Source organism: Dromaius novaehollandiae, chromosome 4, assembly GCF_036370855.1.
Source record: "Dromaius novaehollandiae isolate bDroNov1 chromosome 4, bDroNov1.hap1, whole genome shotgun sequence".
Taxonomy (NCBI): domain Eukaryota; kingdom Metazoa; phylum Chordata; class Aves; order Casuariiformes; family Dromaiidae; genus Dromaius; species Dromaius novaehollandiae.
Window position 1 is genome coordinate 39,455,884 of NC_088101.1, and position 14,731 is coordinate 39,470,614.

Sequence of the window (14,731 nt, forward strand, 5' to 3'; positions counted from 1 at the left end):
AGCAGCTTGTGATCTTAAATGCTTTAAAGGGAACATTGCAGCATGACATTACTGTGTATGTAGCTAACATGAAGCATAATGGAACAGGGATTTTAATATTTACAGCATGTTACGTAAATGCTGCCCTTCTGAGTATTTTCTAAATCCTCTTAGCTCTGGAGTGACAGCTTTGATTCTTTTTTTAATAAAATCAGTCTTTTCATTTATCCAGCTAAGTTTGGTAAACAAAAGATTTTTAATACTTCCTTTCATACAGGCAGATTCTTGTATTTAAGGGTTTATCTCGGTACACTTAAGCTTATTAGGTTTCTGTGCAACTATTTTTAAAAAGCTGACTTTGCAACAGCAGCGCATGGTGCAGAGGTGGCCTTTGCAATTCTTTGTGCCTTGCCAGTGCATACTGTCAATAGATAAGCTCCCAAGGATTGCATTAAGCAAAGCAGTGTGGGTTATCCAAGCGATATGCAAATATCACCTGGATATTTGAATTGAATTTTGATATACAAATACTGAATAGTGAAGATTGTCTTCCGCTTGTGTGTTTGTGTATGTATGTGTATACACGAAAGAAGTTTTAAAAACTTGAGTGAGATGAGGAATTGAGGTGCTGTGGGGAATAAAAAGCAAAAAGATAATGGCAAAATTCTGCATTGACATGAGGCTTTTTTTAAAGATCTAAAACCCTGAGTCTGCACTGTGTTTTGATTTTGCTCTGTCATTTATTTTTCATAAGGTGGCAAATGCAGGTGTTCATGGTGACCGAAAATGCTTCAAAGAATGGCAGGAGTGTGTTGGAAAAGAGCTGCAGAAAGGTGGTGGGGAGTTTCTAGCATGGTTCGGCTCGTTGCATTTCAGCATGTATGAGATTTGGGGTGCTAGTTTGGGGGGTTTTGGTGCGGAAGAACGGCAGAGATAAACAGGTTAAATGCTGAAAATCGCTGACCTTGTGAGTAAGTCAAAGGCATGCTACTTTGTAGATTTAAAAACAAGGATCTCGAAATACCTTTATGGCAGTGTTATGGAGAGCTTAGAGTGGGTGGGTGGGCATTGGGTATTGTATAGTTAGAGAGGATGGAGGAATATTTTGTGTACAATATTTTTGCATTTATCTTGTTTTGGCTTGTAGGTGACTGTGGAAGAAGTGATGACTACTACTGCATACCTGGATCTCTTCTTGCGTAGTGTTTCAGAGCCAGCTCTCCTCAAGATTTTCCTCCGTTTTATTTTGCTGCACCGACATGAGAATGTGCACATCCTAGATACGCTTACAAGCCGAATCAACACACCGTTCCAGGTAAGGCAAGCAGCAGGGAAGCAGTTCATGTACCAGCATGGATGTAGGTTAACGACTTAACTGGGAGATTCCCCTTATTCAATGGGGATCTTTTAACTAGGAATCTAAGCGGGCGGGGGGGGTGTTGTTTTTTCTTTGCTTGTTTGCTGGCATCTAGCTACCTTTGTACTGAGAAGTTGATGAATACGTGGGGTGGCTTTATGCATACAGGCAAATGGGATAGAGGGAGATAGGGGCTTCTGGGAGTCTAGATTCTGCTAGAAAACTAAAAGTAAATTTGGAAGCCTTTTTATTCTGGATATTGCTATATTAGTGCTGCCATGGATAACTCATCCGTAGGATATATAAATATACTTGGGGTGTGAGGAGCATTTTCGGTCATTGGAACTTTTCCAAGCAACGTTTTTAAATAATCTTTGTGGGAGATGATGGGAACTTTGTAAGAATTTCTCCAAATTGCTCAAGTTGTGAACTGCAGTATTGCCAATATATTTCTCAGGAATCAAGTATGTATTGTTACAGCATGTTTGCTTAACTGTGGTGGTGTCTGCTTCCTTGCTTGATTAAGAGAAGGCACTTATTTGTTCAAGTGATCAGATTCCTGCTTCCTTTTCTTTGCCTTCGCTGCCCTGCAGAGTTGAGGTTTATCTCAAATGTGCAGTGAGGCCATCCTTAGCATATGCACAGTGCACCACAGTAGCTGGAGAGCTAGCTGACGGAGATACTAGAGATACCTTTGCTAACAGGATGATCTTCTGGCAGAAAAAAGAGAATACCCGCTGTGTTGGACTACCCTTCTGAGCCTTTTCTTGGCTGGCACTCTTGGCTGAATCTTATGTGATGCACAGCTTCGTGGATGAAATACAGAGTATTGTTTTAGCCCAAGTACAGGGGAAGCCAGAACGCCAGCATGTGCGTTAAAATTGTGTATTAGGGAGAGTAGTTTTGTCTGAAATTTGTTTAGAAATGTAAGTCCATGCAGGTATGAATACATGCTGCTATTACTGCATCTCTAAGGTGAATTAACTCTGAAAACTCGAACCAGCTTCTGTAGACAAAAAATGCAAATGCTGTTGTCTCTGCTAATCATAATTACTGTTCCATAAGCAAAGGAAATGAGAATTGTAAAGAATTCTCCAGCCCTGAGCAACTTAGGATCTCAGCCAAAATGGTTCTGTGATACTAAATGAGTTTTTTGCGGTATAGGTTGGCCAAATGCAAAATCCAGAACTGCAGTCTTCTGTGGGTTTCCATAGCACAAAAGCTGCATACGTTATTACTGCTGAAAATGCTTATTAATAATTCACAGGATTAAATTTATGTGCAGACAGGTGGCCAAAAGCACTTATAAAAACACTGCCTTCTTTATCTCATGATACAACGTTTTTCTTTTTATGAAACACAAAAATAGACTAGCTTTATTTCTTCGGATGAATCTTGTGTTCTCGTTTTTTTTCCAACCATATTGCAAACTCAACTGCAACTCCCTAAATACAAGAACATTTAAGAAAGTAATTTGGATTATTTCTAGCAGTCTTTTGAACTCTCACAGCATGAAGAATGGTTAGACTTGGCTCTCAGTAAATTTCACAGAGGAAACAAGAATTCCTGCTTCCTCCCCCGTCTGCCAGCTAAAACATACCTTTCCATGAAGGATCTGATTTCTTCCAAGAGCTTGTCTTACAGGTCGTCATCTCTGCCCTCACGTTCCTATGAAGAATTCCATTTCTGGTTATTTCTTCCTCCCTTCCCCTTTTACTTAATCCATCTCTTTTTGTAGATACGAGATCTTGGACTAACTAGGCTGACTCTCCTGCTGGCTCCTCGTAGGAGTGGTGGCAGGGCAGTAAGTTTGAGCTCCGCTTTGCCTCGTAGCAGGCCAGCCACTGACTGCTCCCCTGCTTCTCCTTGCTCTGTGCCTGCCTGGTGAACAGGCTCCGCTTTACTACCTGTGCCCTTCTCCAGATCCCAGCTGGCTTTTTGAAAATGGGGCTCATTCACTTTCTCTCGTTTTTTTTCCAGTTTGGTTATTGAACTAACACCCAGAGAATCAAAGAAACTTTTGCTTATCATAGGCTATCAAGTGACCTTCATTTAAACTTTGCTATTTAACTGTTCCAAAGAGATACTTACCAAGTAAGGAAAAATATATATATGTGCATATATTTTCATGAAATTGGAGCACTTACCTGTCTTCGTCACCATGAAGAGCTGATCATCTTGTAGGGGAATCACTTAAGACTGACAGAGGGAGTTTGAGATGGTGAAACAAAGGGTCTTTAAGTAGACAATTTAGAGAAAAAGTGGCTTGGAGAGAGGAACATAGCAGCATGCTGTTGCAGAGCAGAGCATTTTAATAGTAGGAATAAAGAAAGTGATTGCAGCAAAGAGGAGGAATTCCATGATTTAAAAGAGAAGCCATGTCCGGGAAGGATGGTAGACTTAATTCTGATGGCATTCCAGAGAACACTTGGTGACTGAAAAAATGAGGCAGGAAAATATCTAGAGCTTTCTCTTTACTTTGTTTTGATCTGTTTCTGTTGTTTGCTACTGAGAAGTGCAATTAATTTCACAGGCCCTATGTTGATTACGCGATTTTACTTCTTATTGGTATACATGCCAGAAGGGGCAGGTTGAAACACCAAGCTGAAACTCTGTGAAGGGGTCATTTTACAATAAATAGTTCTCAGAAGAGTCAGCCTGGTCCTGGAGTCAGCTGTGAGATATTGTTTCCAGGAAAAAGCAACAGACAGGAGACTGTACCCAAGGAAGAGGCAGGGGAAGTGATGGTGCTGTGGTCCGTGAAAACCAACGGGAAATTAGGACTTATGCCTCTACTATATTAGACACATCTCTTCAGTTTAGCAAGTGTCCAGCAGCTAGAAATGTACTGTACAATAGCTTTCAGAGGAGTTGTATGTCTAGTTAGTGGCCAAAAAAGCCTGTAGAATTCCAAGTTTCTAGTCTCTCCTGTGATTTTTGCCTCTGCTGAGTTTGTGACTGCTGAAATACCTGGCTAGGGGTATATTTTGATCACACCTTTACCAAAAAGGCAAGTGTGCAGTTCTGGGGAGGATCCTATTTTTCTTTCCTTTCTTCTCGTCTCGTAGAAAGGAGCTTCATGCCTTGCTATGGTTCCCAGCCATTGAAGTGACCTGTAATGCTGGGTTGGCTGGGTAAAGTGGGACTTGGAGCACTGTTCCATGTGGAGTAATTCTGATAAATGTGAATTGTTTAGTCCTGACCTACGTCAGCACATGAAGATATAGATACAGAAATACTGAGGTATAGAAGCACTCAGCTTCTTAGTGCGCAGAACACTAACCATTTCTTATACCTAAAACAACAGAAACTTGATGTTGCTTTTAAGTTTCCTTTCAGGAAAGACCTTTAGCTTATTCAAATTATATAGCAGAGGTAAAATATAATACTTTATTTTCCAAGTTACAGGGTTCACTTCATGATGAATTAAACTAAATTACTAAATTAGAAAAAAAAATTGAAAAATATTAAAGACAGGTAAATTACTGCTTTCTGTTCTATACAAGTTAATGTTAATACCTTTGTAAAGAATATCTTTTTTAATACCTTTGTAAAGAATATCTTTTTAATACCTTTGTAAAGAATATCTTTTTAAATAGCTTTTTTTTTAAAAGGAAATTTCTGGATTGCACATATTTTGTTGAAATATATCTCAGTATATGTATAGCTCTAGACAGCTTAATAAAATCGCATAGGGGCGCTGACAAAATGAAATAGCATACTTGCAGTGTCTTATAAAGCATTACGTTCTGGCTGAGCCATTCTGTATTGCAGAATGCAGGGAAGATTGGAAAGGTTCAACTTCCAGATCAAAACCTAACTGTGTTTATTATTTTCCAGCTCTGCGTGGTCTCTTTGGCATTGTTCAGAACGCTCATTGGCTTACATTGTGAAGACGTGATGTTACAGCTAGTTTTAAGGTAAAGCCCAAACTCCTTTTTCCATCCTCATTCTGAGACATATAGTCTCCAATAAGCCTATGGATGTAGGACTAGATGAGAATTCTCCAAAAGAGGACAAATCCAAGCAACTGGAGAGATGAGAATATTTACGATTCTGACAAAAGTACACCAGACCTGAAGAAGTGTGATTTACATCCCGCGATCGTCAGGAACAACAGATTTTTTTTTGTGTGATTTATTTGTATAAAAGTGAGAGAAGACAAGCCAAGAATGATTATCACCTCCAAACTGCTTATTCCCTGATTCTAAATGTATAATTCTTCTCTCCTGCATGTTTTCTCTTGTGTATTGTACACTGTGATACACAGCAATATACATGTTCGCAGCTTCTACCTTTTTTGTTGTTTTTTTCGGCTTCTTTGATTCCTCTCTCACACAGGAATACTTCAAATTCTTAAACTCTTGTACGTAGATTATTATGTAATGTACTAAATACATTGTTTATTTTTGTTTTTAACCGATTGTTCCCTGAGTTGCATAAGAACACTCAATTGTATTTTTGATGGGTGTATAAGGTTAGAATTGTTTTTTTATTTAGATGTACTAGTGGAACTAAATCAGACTTAACACTATAGAACATGTGGATGTTTCAGATATCTGTCTGCCTTCTTCTCATAGGCCTTAAGGTGAGATTTGCTATAGCTCTGGCTGTTGTGCCTGAGAATGTTGGTAGGACCTCTGTGAACTCAAGTATGGCAGGTCTTTCCTGCTAACTGAGTCGAATGCTGTATTTAATCTTCTGTTTGTTTTATTTAAGGAATCTTTTATAATTTGTTTTCATTTTAAATGACAAAACATCGGCCTGGTTAACACTCAGGCTCTTAATGAAGTGCTCTAAAAATGTTAAACAAAAGTGCTCTAGGAAAGTTAAACATGAGAATGTGCTTCCTCTGTTCCTCGTTCTCCCAATAGTCATTCCCTCCTCTGCCCCAGAGCTCAGTCTTGATCTATTGCAGTAAAACACCTTGACAGCTCTTCCCTCCCTTTTGCTGGTTGCTTGCCTGGCACATGTAAACTGACTCTTTCTGGATTTTGCAGAAAAACGATTAAAATAAGGGTTTGGGGACGTAACTCATTCATGTTGGGACCAAACTGCTCTGCTAGCCATTGACACATGCGCATCCTATTCTTCTCTCACCTCTTCTTACAGCAGGTTTGCTCTGACCTGCAAAGGACTGTTTTTTTCCCCATTCTGATGCAGCTAATTATCTACTCTACTTGACCGTTCCTCATCAAACGTTAGTTTCACACTGTACGGAGTCAGGGTTTCATGCTCTTGAGAGGTTTAGAATTTGGATCACTGTCAAGATATTCTATCCTTTAATCTCGAGAAAGAAAGAAGGTAGGAAAAGAATTTTGAATGTTGTTGCTTTCTCAAACATGAAAGGACGATGGAGTAATGCCAGGCTCTGCTGTTTCAGGTATCTGATCCCATGTAACCACATGATGTTGAGCCAGCGACTGGCTGTGAAAGAAAGAGACTGTTACTCAGTATCTGCTGCTAAACTGCTTGCTCTCACACCAGTCTGCTGCTCCACTGGGATCACCTTGACTCTTGAAAGCCAGGAAAAAGCCTATATCCTCTGGACAAAGGCAGCACAAACTAAAGGTATTTGGTGCTCAGGTAAACAGCAGATCATGAACTGAGTTTGGTTTGGTAGCAGCTCATTTTGGGAGGGGGGCAGAAGGGAGGGGAATGTAGTGAGCAACAATGTACTGGGCAATTAGGCTGGAGTTGGAAAGCTTATTTAGTTCCTTCCTTGTGTCCAGGTCTATTGAAACTTTATTTTACAGCTTTCCAAGTTGAATATGCATTCAGGGAAGCAATATAGAGATTCATGACTTACTCTTGCTGCTTCAGAGGTCACTAGTGTCTTAGGGATTGAATGTGGGCTGGTCTCTCAGAAATCCTGAGTTACAATGCACTTTTCACAGCAAGAACAAGTCATGTGTGATTTATGAGTAGATCTCTCAGTCTCTATGCTTTTGATCTTCCTGCCTTACTGGGTGTTTGAGACTAAAGACTCCACTTGCTGTGTCTTAGTCACCACTTTGCTAGAGAACTTTTCTGTTGTTTCATGGTATGAATAATTTTCTTATTTACTTTCAGATTCTTGCAGAGGTACTTCTGAATCCACCTGCATTGTGGAATGTGGAAGAGCTGTGGACATCAGCTACCTGCAGTACCTGTGGGAAGCTCAAGAAGCCATCCTTCAGTGTCTGAAAGACTGCAAGGTTTGGTCTGCCTTTTATGATGGAGAAAATCCTGATCCAGACACCTTTATCCAAACGCTTGCTGAGGAGAACAGTAAAGATGTGGAACACCCCATGTTTCACCTCCAGCAAAGGACACCTAGCATGTGTAGCTCCTCTCAAATAACTCCGTTCAGTGAGAAGATGCAGTTGGAGCTGGAATGGGATGATAGCTATGACACAGGGATTTCTGCTGGTTCTGATGTGAGCTCACCCCATCCATATGATGATCAAGGAAGCACAGAAATGCAGCTACCTGCAGAGCCACCAAAACACATTCAGGAGATGAAGAAAAATGCAATCATGCTCATCAAAGGATCTTACATAGAGGAATCAGATTTTCAGGACGATGTTATGGTTTACAGATTATGTGCCCAGAAGGATGCTCAAGATGATGACAACTCTGAGAAGAAAACTTTAAATGTAGCCAGAAAACATCGAGTTGAAAGCCAGACTGTTAACAATGGGCCTCTTGCAAACAGCCAGCTGGAAATGGACTTGGATGAACACAGTAAGAGAAATTCAAGCTTGACTCAAGGTATAACAAAAGAACAAACAAACCAGAAAATGATTGCGGTTGATCCACAGCCAGACTTGGAGTTGAAACCTGCTCCTCAGGATGCAGATCGTAACTTAAACATACGACTGCTGAGCACAGATGGTGAGGATTTCATTGCACAGTATGACAAAATTATTAAGGAACTGGATCCAAACAGTGCGAGCCTGGAAGAACAGAAGTTGGGCACTCCTGGTCCCGTGTCTCCAGCAGAAGAGGAGGAGGACTTTGAGAATTTCTCAGCAGACACGCCTTCTGCAGAAAGCATGTCATCTCCCTTTGGACCAAAGGAGGATTTTTTTCCCAAGCATGCTGCCAGGAGCCAGAGTGCTCCATTTACAGGTGGAATGTCCTGTTAGTTACATGCATAACAAATGTCAAGGTCCAGTGATGAAAGGTGGCCAAAGGAGATCCCACTGGGCAGCACAAGTCACAAGTGTATAGAGCAAGTTCTGGCACCGAACAGGGTACAGCCCGTGTAGCTGAGGCTGGCCCAAGGAGAATGAAAGAGTTGGAACATAAAAGTAGAGCAATCAGTGTAGTGACAGTAAATGGTGGTTGCTCAGTTCTTTTTTTGGCCGCTTTATCTTTTGTAATTGTTTAAAATCTGGAGATGGGATTATGTTGCTCGTATGTCAGACCTCCTCATCCTAGGAGAAAAGTCCCCTGTTGAAAGGGGAATGGAGAAACTGTTCTGCCCAGGTTACCTCAGAAATATTTGTGGTGGCTTTTACTTCTGATGCTGCAGGTGTGGTGTCATGTTGCCATTTTTTTTCTCTGCTATTTCATGTTTTAGCACGAGGTGGCAGCACTGGTGCCATTTGGTGACAGCACTGGTGCCATTTCTGGGCATGCCTGTCTGCAAGCACCGTCCTGGCATCCTGTTGTTCCAATGTCAGGGCTGCCCTTCCTGTTGGCACACTTTGTTTCTTGTGCCAGACCCCAGTTAAAGTTTGGTTTCTGGACTGTCTAAACCATTCAGGAAGCAGAGTGGTACTGGGGGTCAGAGATGTATTTTTGATCTGCATTTGTACAGCTCCTTGCACTGCAAGCTCCTGATCTTTAATTAAAGCACAGTAATGCAAATAAAAAACGCATCTAGGCTTTCTCACTCAGAGCAAAACCTCTATAAGCTGACTTCTAGTTCAGTTGGAAGGAAGGGGGAAAACACTCATTTTTATCCACTGGAAGGCAGTTCTTTCTGGCTTAGCTGGGGCCAGCATTCCTGGCACTGTCTCTTCATTATTTGAAAAAGTTGACCTGTTTTTCCACTCCATTTGCTACTTTTGCTGTGATGATAATTTCATTGTACCAAAAGCTAATCACATTCAAACCTTTTTGCTTCCTTACCCGCTGTCAAACATAGCTCAAAAATGTTGTTCCTGAGTCTTTCATTCTTCATCCAGTACCTTCCTCCATTTGTTCCTTTAGAAAAAAGCAAAAAAAAACCCCAAAGCCTTGCTGTTTGTTCCCCAGAACACACTGGACTCTTTGGCTCCTCACCTTTCTTTAATGGCTGTCTTAGTGATTGCCAGTAAGGAGACGCTCATAAAAATGCCTTGGAAATGTGAGATTGCAGTGGCCTTCAAATATCATGACAGGCGATTTGGAGTGCTGTGTTATGTGTATAGACATATGGAATTAGGATTTTCTGTTGCTTTCACTGTTTGGGGATATTATAATGGGATGGGGCTTCTTGGTGCAGAAACAAATAACCAGGTAGAGGTGTCCACACCTGGTAGGTCTCAGCAGTGCAGAGATACTCTGTTGAGCTCCATGGATCTATGAAGAAAATGTTAGTATGTGGATGTAGTCCTAGTTCCATCGGTGTCTATGTCTAATTTAAAAGCATTAAACACAATCGTTCCTATTTGCCCCTGCACAAAGAAGAATGTGATGTTCAGTAACAGAAATTTAGTGCATCAAACTCCTTTGTTCTATTTATTTATTTGCATAAATCGGTGCTTTATAGACACATGGAGATGCATAGACAGGAAAGGAATAATTTTTTTGACTTCTCATCTGTCTACCCTGTTCCTTACAACTCTGCTTAGTTGCTTGGATTTTTATTTTGGTGATTTCTTGAAAAAGCCACCCTACCACTGAGACAGTTTTATTTATGTATTTTGGTAACATCTCCTGGAGTGACATGCAGTGTTTTTTTACAAACATCTAGCTTCAGCTTTATCTCCTCAGATCTGATGTGTGACCTGGAAGAGAGAAACTGTGATTTATCTCCACTCCTTCTCTGGGAATACTTCTTTCTAAAGCTGCCCCTGCACTGTGGTCCTCAGGAGCTCTGTGCAAGCGCCTCCGTGAACATGGGAGGGGGAAACAGGAGGTTACGCTGGGATGGCAGAAATTGTATACCTCAGCAACATGTTTCTAGGCTGCCGTGTCGGGTACCCAGGCAGGGAGGATTCCTCCAGGGTACGATACCGACTTCACTTTGACTGTTGTCGTGGCGCGTAAAGGTAGGAGCCGCTTAAAGCCTTGCCTGCACTGGCTCCTGCCTCTCCGCGTGAGTGGAGCTGTGCCGGTGTTAGCAGTGATGGACGGGTCTTGAGAGAGTGCTCGCTTTGCGCTCGCGCTAGTTGTAAAACATAATAGACTTCAACTTTTAGCGATGCTCAGTTAGGTGAAGTGGCAGTGTAGGCACTTGCGGTTTGGTCCTCACTGTCGCGCTGGCCCAGGCTTGCTTTGGCCTCTGCAGCAGCCACATGAGCCTGGTCTAAACTGTGTCAGGGTGGCTCCGGCCCTGAAAGGCTGATCGCTAGCCGGGGGCAGCTGGAACTTGGTGGGGTTTTGGCCACCTTCTCCACCCTATACATGCCCCTAGCATCTGTCCTCTGCCAGGGACCGGGGCTGCGGGGTTCAAAGTTAGCAGAACAGCAGCCTTGCCATCGCGAGACTCTTCTGCAGGGTTTTCCGGGCTTTTATGCAGTCAGAATAGTATAGTGGGACTGGCTTTGGGCAAGGGCTGATCATAATGTTTTATTTGTGATTAGGTCACTTCTACAGATTGCCTCAAGCATCTCCCCTGCTCTACTGTCTAGCAATATGTATTGAAATCCATTATTATTTGGTTAAAGTCATGCTCAGCTTGGCAAAGGTATCTTAAGCTTGAGCACGAAGGGTTTATGCACTTTCATGGTAAATGGTTCCGTATTTCCGTGATTATCCTGCAAAATGAACACACAAACTAAAGCTATTATTTAGTGGTGACATTTATATGATAAAGCCTACATCTACCAATAATTTTGCTTATAAATCTGTTCTTACGTCTTTCGTGCTGTGTGTGACTGTTTGCGGTGCTGAAAATGCCTTTTGTTGAGATGTGAACTCTCACAGGTGTTGTTCTTACGTTTAGAGTAGGGTTTTTTTTAGAAGACAGTTTTGATAAGACAAAGAACCTAGCTATAACTTGCTTTGCCTGGGCCTTCTGTGGAAGTAAAGCACAACATTAAAAAGGACAGAATCTGTTTGCACTGAAATTAGTGGCACCCTTCCAATTAACTGCAAGGGGAAGAGGCCATAACACATTAGACTAAATCCTTATTTGCTCATATGAAGTACAATACTTGTGCATGTTTAGTATGCCATTAATGTAAACTGAGTGGCTAGCTAGTTGAAGTGATTTTGGTTGTGATAGTTTTTAACACCTGCTGTTAACCGTGTATTTTGTCTGTTCAGATATATTTTGGTTTTTTTTTTCCCCTGGCTGACTTTAATTAGCATCTAGGAGGCCTGATTTGGCTGGTTATGATCATCAAAATTCCTTTTAAATGGTTATTTTTTGGATTTTAGGATTTTTTCTTCTGTGAAAAAACAAAACTGTTGGTTCCTCCTCCTTTCTTGCAGGACCGTTTATCAGCGTAGTGCTGTCAAAGCTGGAGAACATGCTGGAGAATTCCTTGCATGTAAATTTGCTGCTTATTGGGATTATTACTCAGCTGGCAAGTTATCCACAGCCTCTTCTTCGCTCCTTTCTGCTCAACACCAACATGGTATTTCAGCCTAGTGTACGGTCGCTTTATCAGGTACCTGATCGCAAGCGTTAGTCATGCCTATTCCACATTGGAATAGTATTTTTGGTGTCTTTTTTAAACTTTACTGTAGCGGTTTTCAGTTCCACCTGTTGTTCTCCCACCCCTCTGAGAGCCCCTCTCATTTCATTTTGATGTTTTAATTATATCTGTGCAAAGGACTGGAAATTCTGTCTGACCATAACTTTCGTCATAAAGTCTCTCTTAATGCAGCTGGGGAAAGCCTGAGTATTCAGACTGTGGCTGCATTGGGCTAAAGGGAGGAAAAAGTAATTGTGACTGTTGTTTTGGCAGGTGCTGGCATCTGTGAAAAATAAAATTGAACATTTTGCTTCCATCGAAAAAGACTTCCCAGGTCTTCTCCTACAGGCCCAACAGTACTTGCTTTTTCGTGTGGACACATCTGATGCAGCTGAAGAACTGCTAACCAAAGGTAAACGTTAACCATACAGCACAGAGGAGTGCTCTGGGGAATGACTCACCAGTTATCTCTCTTGTTTTCTACAGTACAATTAAAAATAGGTGTGGCGCTTTGTGAATATCATTAACCAGACGTACACTTCTGACTTTAAATTGATGATCCTTAGTTGGCCACAGTATATGGATCTAGTTGGATATTCTCTGCTCTTTAGAAGCTTTTGTGTCTTCGCTACAGAAAATGCCTGTCCGAAGAGTAGCAAAATCAGTTCTTGCTTGGCTTGCTGTCAGTTTGGCAGTAAACAAACTTGCTTTCAAGGCGTGAGGTAAGGTGGCATATGTGCATGATTTGTTTTATTTTTAGCCTGACCTTCAGCTGGTCATTGGTTCTTTATTTGTAAACGTTAGGGAGGAAAGAAGTCCAGAATGAATTTGTTTCTGCAACAGTTGAATAAGGCCTCATATCGTGGATTAGGCTGCTACTAAGGGAGGTAGATATGAGCCAGAAAACGCTCTGAATGCGCTCTGTTGAATGAAAGCATAAAACATAACAGTAGATGAGGGGTACCAGCCAGGACACTTGAAGAGTGCTGAACAGTTAAACAGGCCTGACTCCAACAAACCCACGGTCCAGCTGACTTCTGTAACACAGGCTGCTTCCCAAGTGCAGGGTATGCTACGCCCGTCTTCACAGCTATCACTGTTCCCGCTGCAATGGGGGAGTTAATATAAATAAATAAACAAACAAACAGGAGAATCTTGCTTTCTAACTGAGGAATTTCCAGGGGCAGCTGGGCGACCGGCAGTGTTGGGGGCCCTGACCTGGTTGCTGCTGAGCAGTCGGCCTTGGCTACGCGGCTCCACTGAAAGCTGACTTCCCACACGGTGGGAATGCTTTGAATTTGATGAGTACAGTGACCACAATTATTACCTGCTCCGCTATAGGGTTTGCGAGAATCTGCAGAGAGATGTTGTTATTGATCATTTGGAATAGATAATGATCATCCCACTCTGCCTAGACCTCTGTGAAGATGATGATACTTGTTGGGGATTTCCAGAGGTGTGGAAAGCAGGACTCTCTGTAGGCCTCTTTAATTGTATTTTCATTTTTCGAGGCTCTGAATAATAATTTCCTTAGTTTCTAGTCAGCATGCTGTGTGTTTCTAAGATATGCAGTACATCTACTCTGCACAATTATAGTCTCGCCAAGGCTGCTTTTGGAAAAATTAGTCTGTGAAGGTGCATGCTGTAAATGAGCTATTTATAGCAAATATTGGTAGGGGTTGAGGCACTGCGTTCTGGTGCCATAGATTAGAGAGCCTTACAATTAGAAGGTATTGCTGCTGGTATGTGGGAGACAAGATTAGGAGGCAACATCTAATGTCCTTTTTTCAGGTACTGGCAATAAAAACTTTATATAATGCATTCCCAGTGGAAATTCATCCATCTGAGTAAACTCGCGAGTGTTGCACTTCAGAGGTTTCAGTGCTGGTTAGTCATACCCCAGTTAAATAAAACAGTCAGTGATTTTGGCATTTATTTGTACTTCCTATTTTACATCAGTTTCTGTGGGCCTCAGAATTTGCCAGGTCCCATCGTACTGGTTATTATTTAGGAACTTGAAACAGAGGCTGCTTAGTCACCCTGCTGGTACATTTTCTTCTGTTTTGCGGCAGCCGCTGTAAAAAATGCACCTCTTGACAAGTGGGTAGGGAGTAAATAGATGTCTGGATAACTACAGATTTGGCTCCCAGACAGACTGGTGAAGCCAGCAATCAAACTCTTAATTCTTGGGGCAAGTTGCCTCACTAGTCCATCAACACATACAAGGTCAATTAAGAAATGCAAGGTAGGAACTACTATACTAATGGTAAATGAAATAGAACGGGGAGATCCTATTGGTTGCTTGCATGATGCTGAAAGGTTGTCGCATTAAAGCTAACACAAAGCTTCTCTGGGGTTCTTTTGCTAGTGGAAGTGATAAATAACCCCAGACAGTTTTCCCTGCAGGTTTGAGCATAACTGGCCTCCTACAGAATTTAGGCCTGAAAAATGGAAGCCAGACTTACTGAATAGCACAAATGCAAAATAGCAATATTCCAAAGCATTTCCTTTCTCTTGACAGTGGCGGTCTACAAAAATCTCCTAGCACAAATGAAAG

At 41.6% G+C, this 14,731-nt stretch overlaps 1 protein-coding gene across 6 annotated transcripts in view; it reads left to right on the forward strand.

Moving 5' to 3' along the window:
- The window catches only part of FHIP1A (FHF complex subunit HOOK interacting protein 1A), a 97,150-nt gene that overhangs the window by 70,600 nt on the left and 11,819 nt on the right, over positions 1–14,731 (forward strand). For 4 of the 6 annotated variants that reach the window (XM_026104952.2, XM_064510817.1, XM_026104950.2 and 1 more), the window contains 6 exons: positions 1,127–1,294; positions 5,177–5,256; positions 6,720–6,922; positions 7,409–8,449; positions 11,969–12,147; positions 12,448–12,586. In XM_026104952.2, the coding sequence (XP_025960737.2) occupies positions 1,127–1,294; positions 5,177–5,256; positions 6,720–6,922; positions 7,409–8,449; positions 11,969–12,147; positions 12,448–12,586 (1,810 nt within the window). Of the gene's footprint in view, positions 1–1,126; positions 1,295–5,176; positions 5,257–6,719; positions 6,923–7,408; positions 8,856–11,968; positions 12,148–12,447; positions 12,587–14,731 lie in introns of those variants that run through there. The other 2 variants (XM_026104955.2, XR_003259862.2) reach the window with 2 other exon arrangements.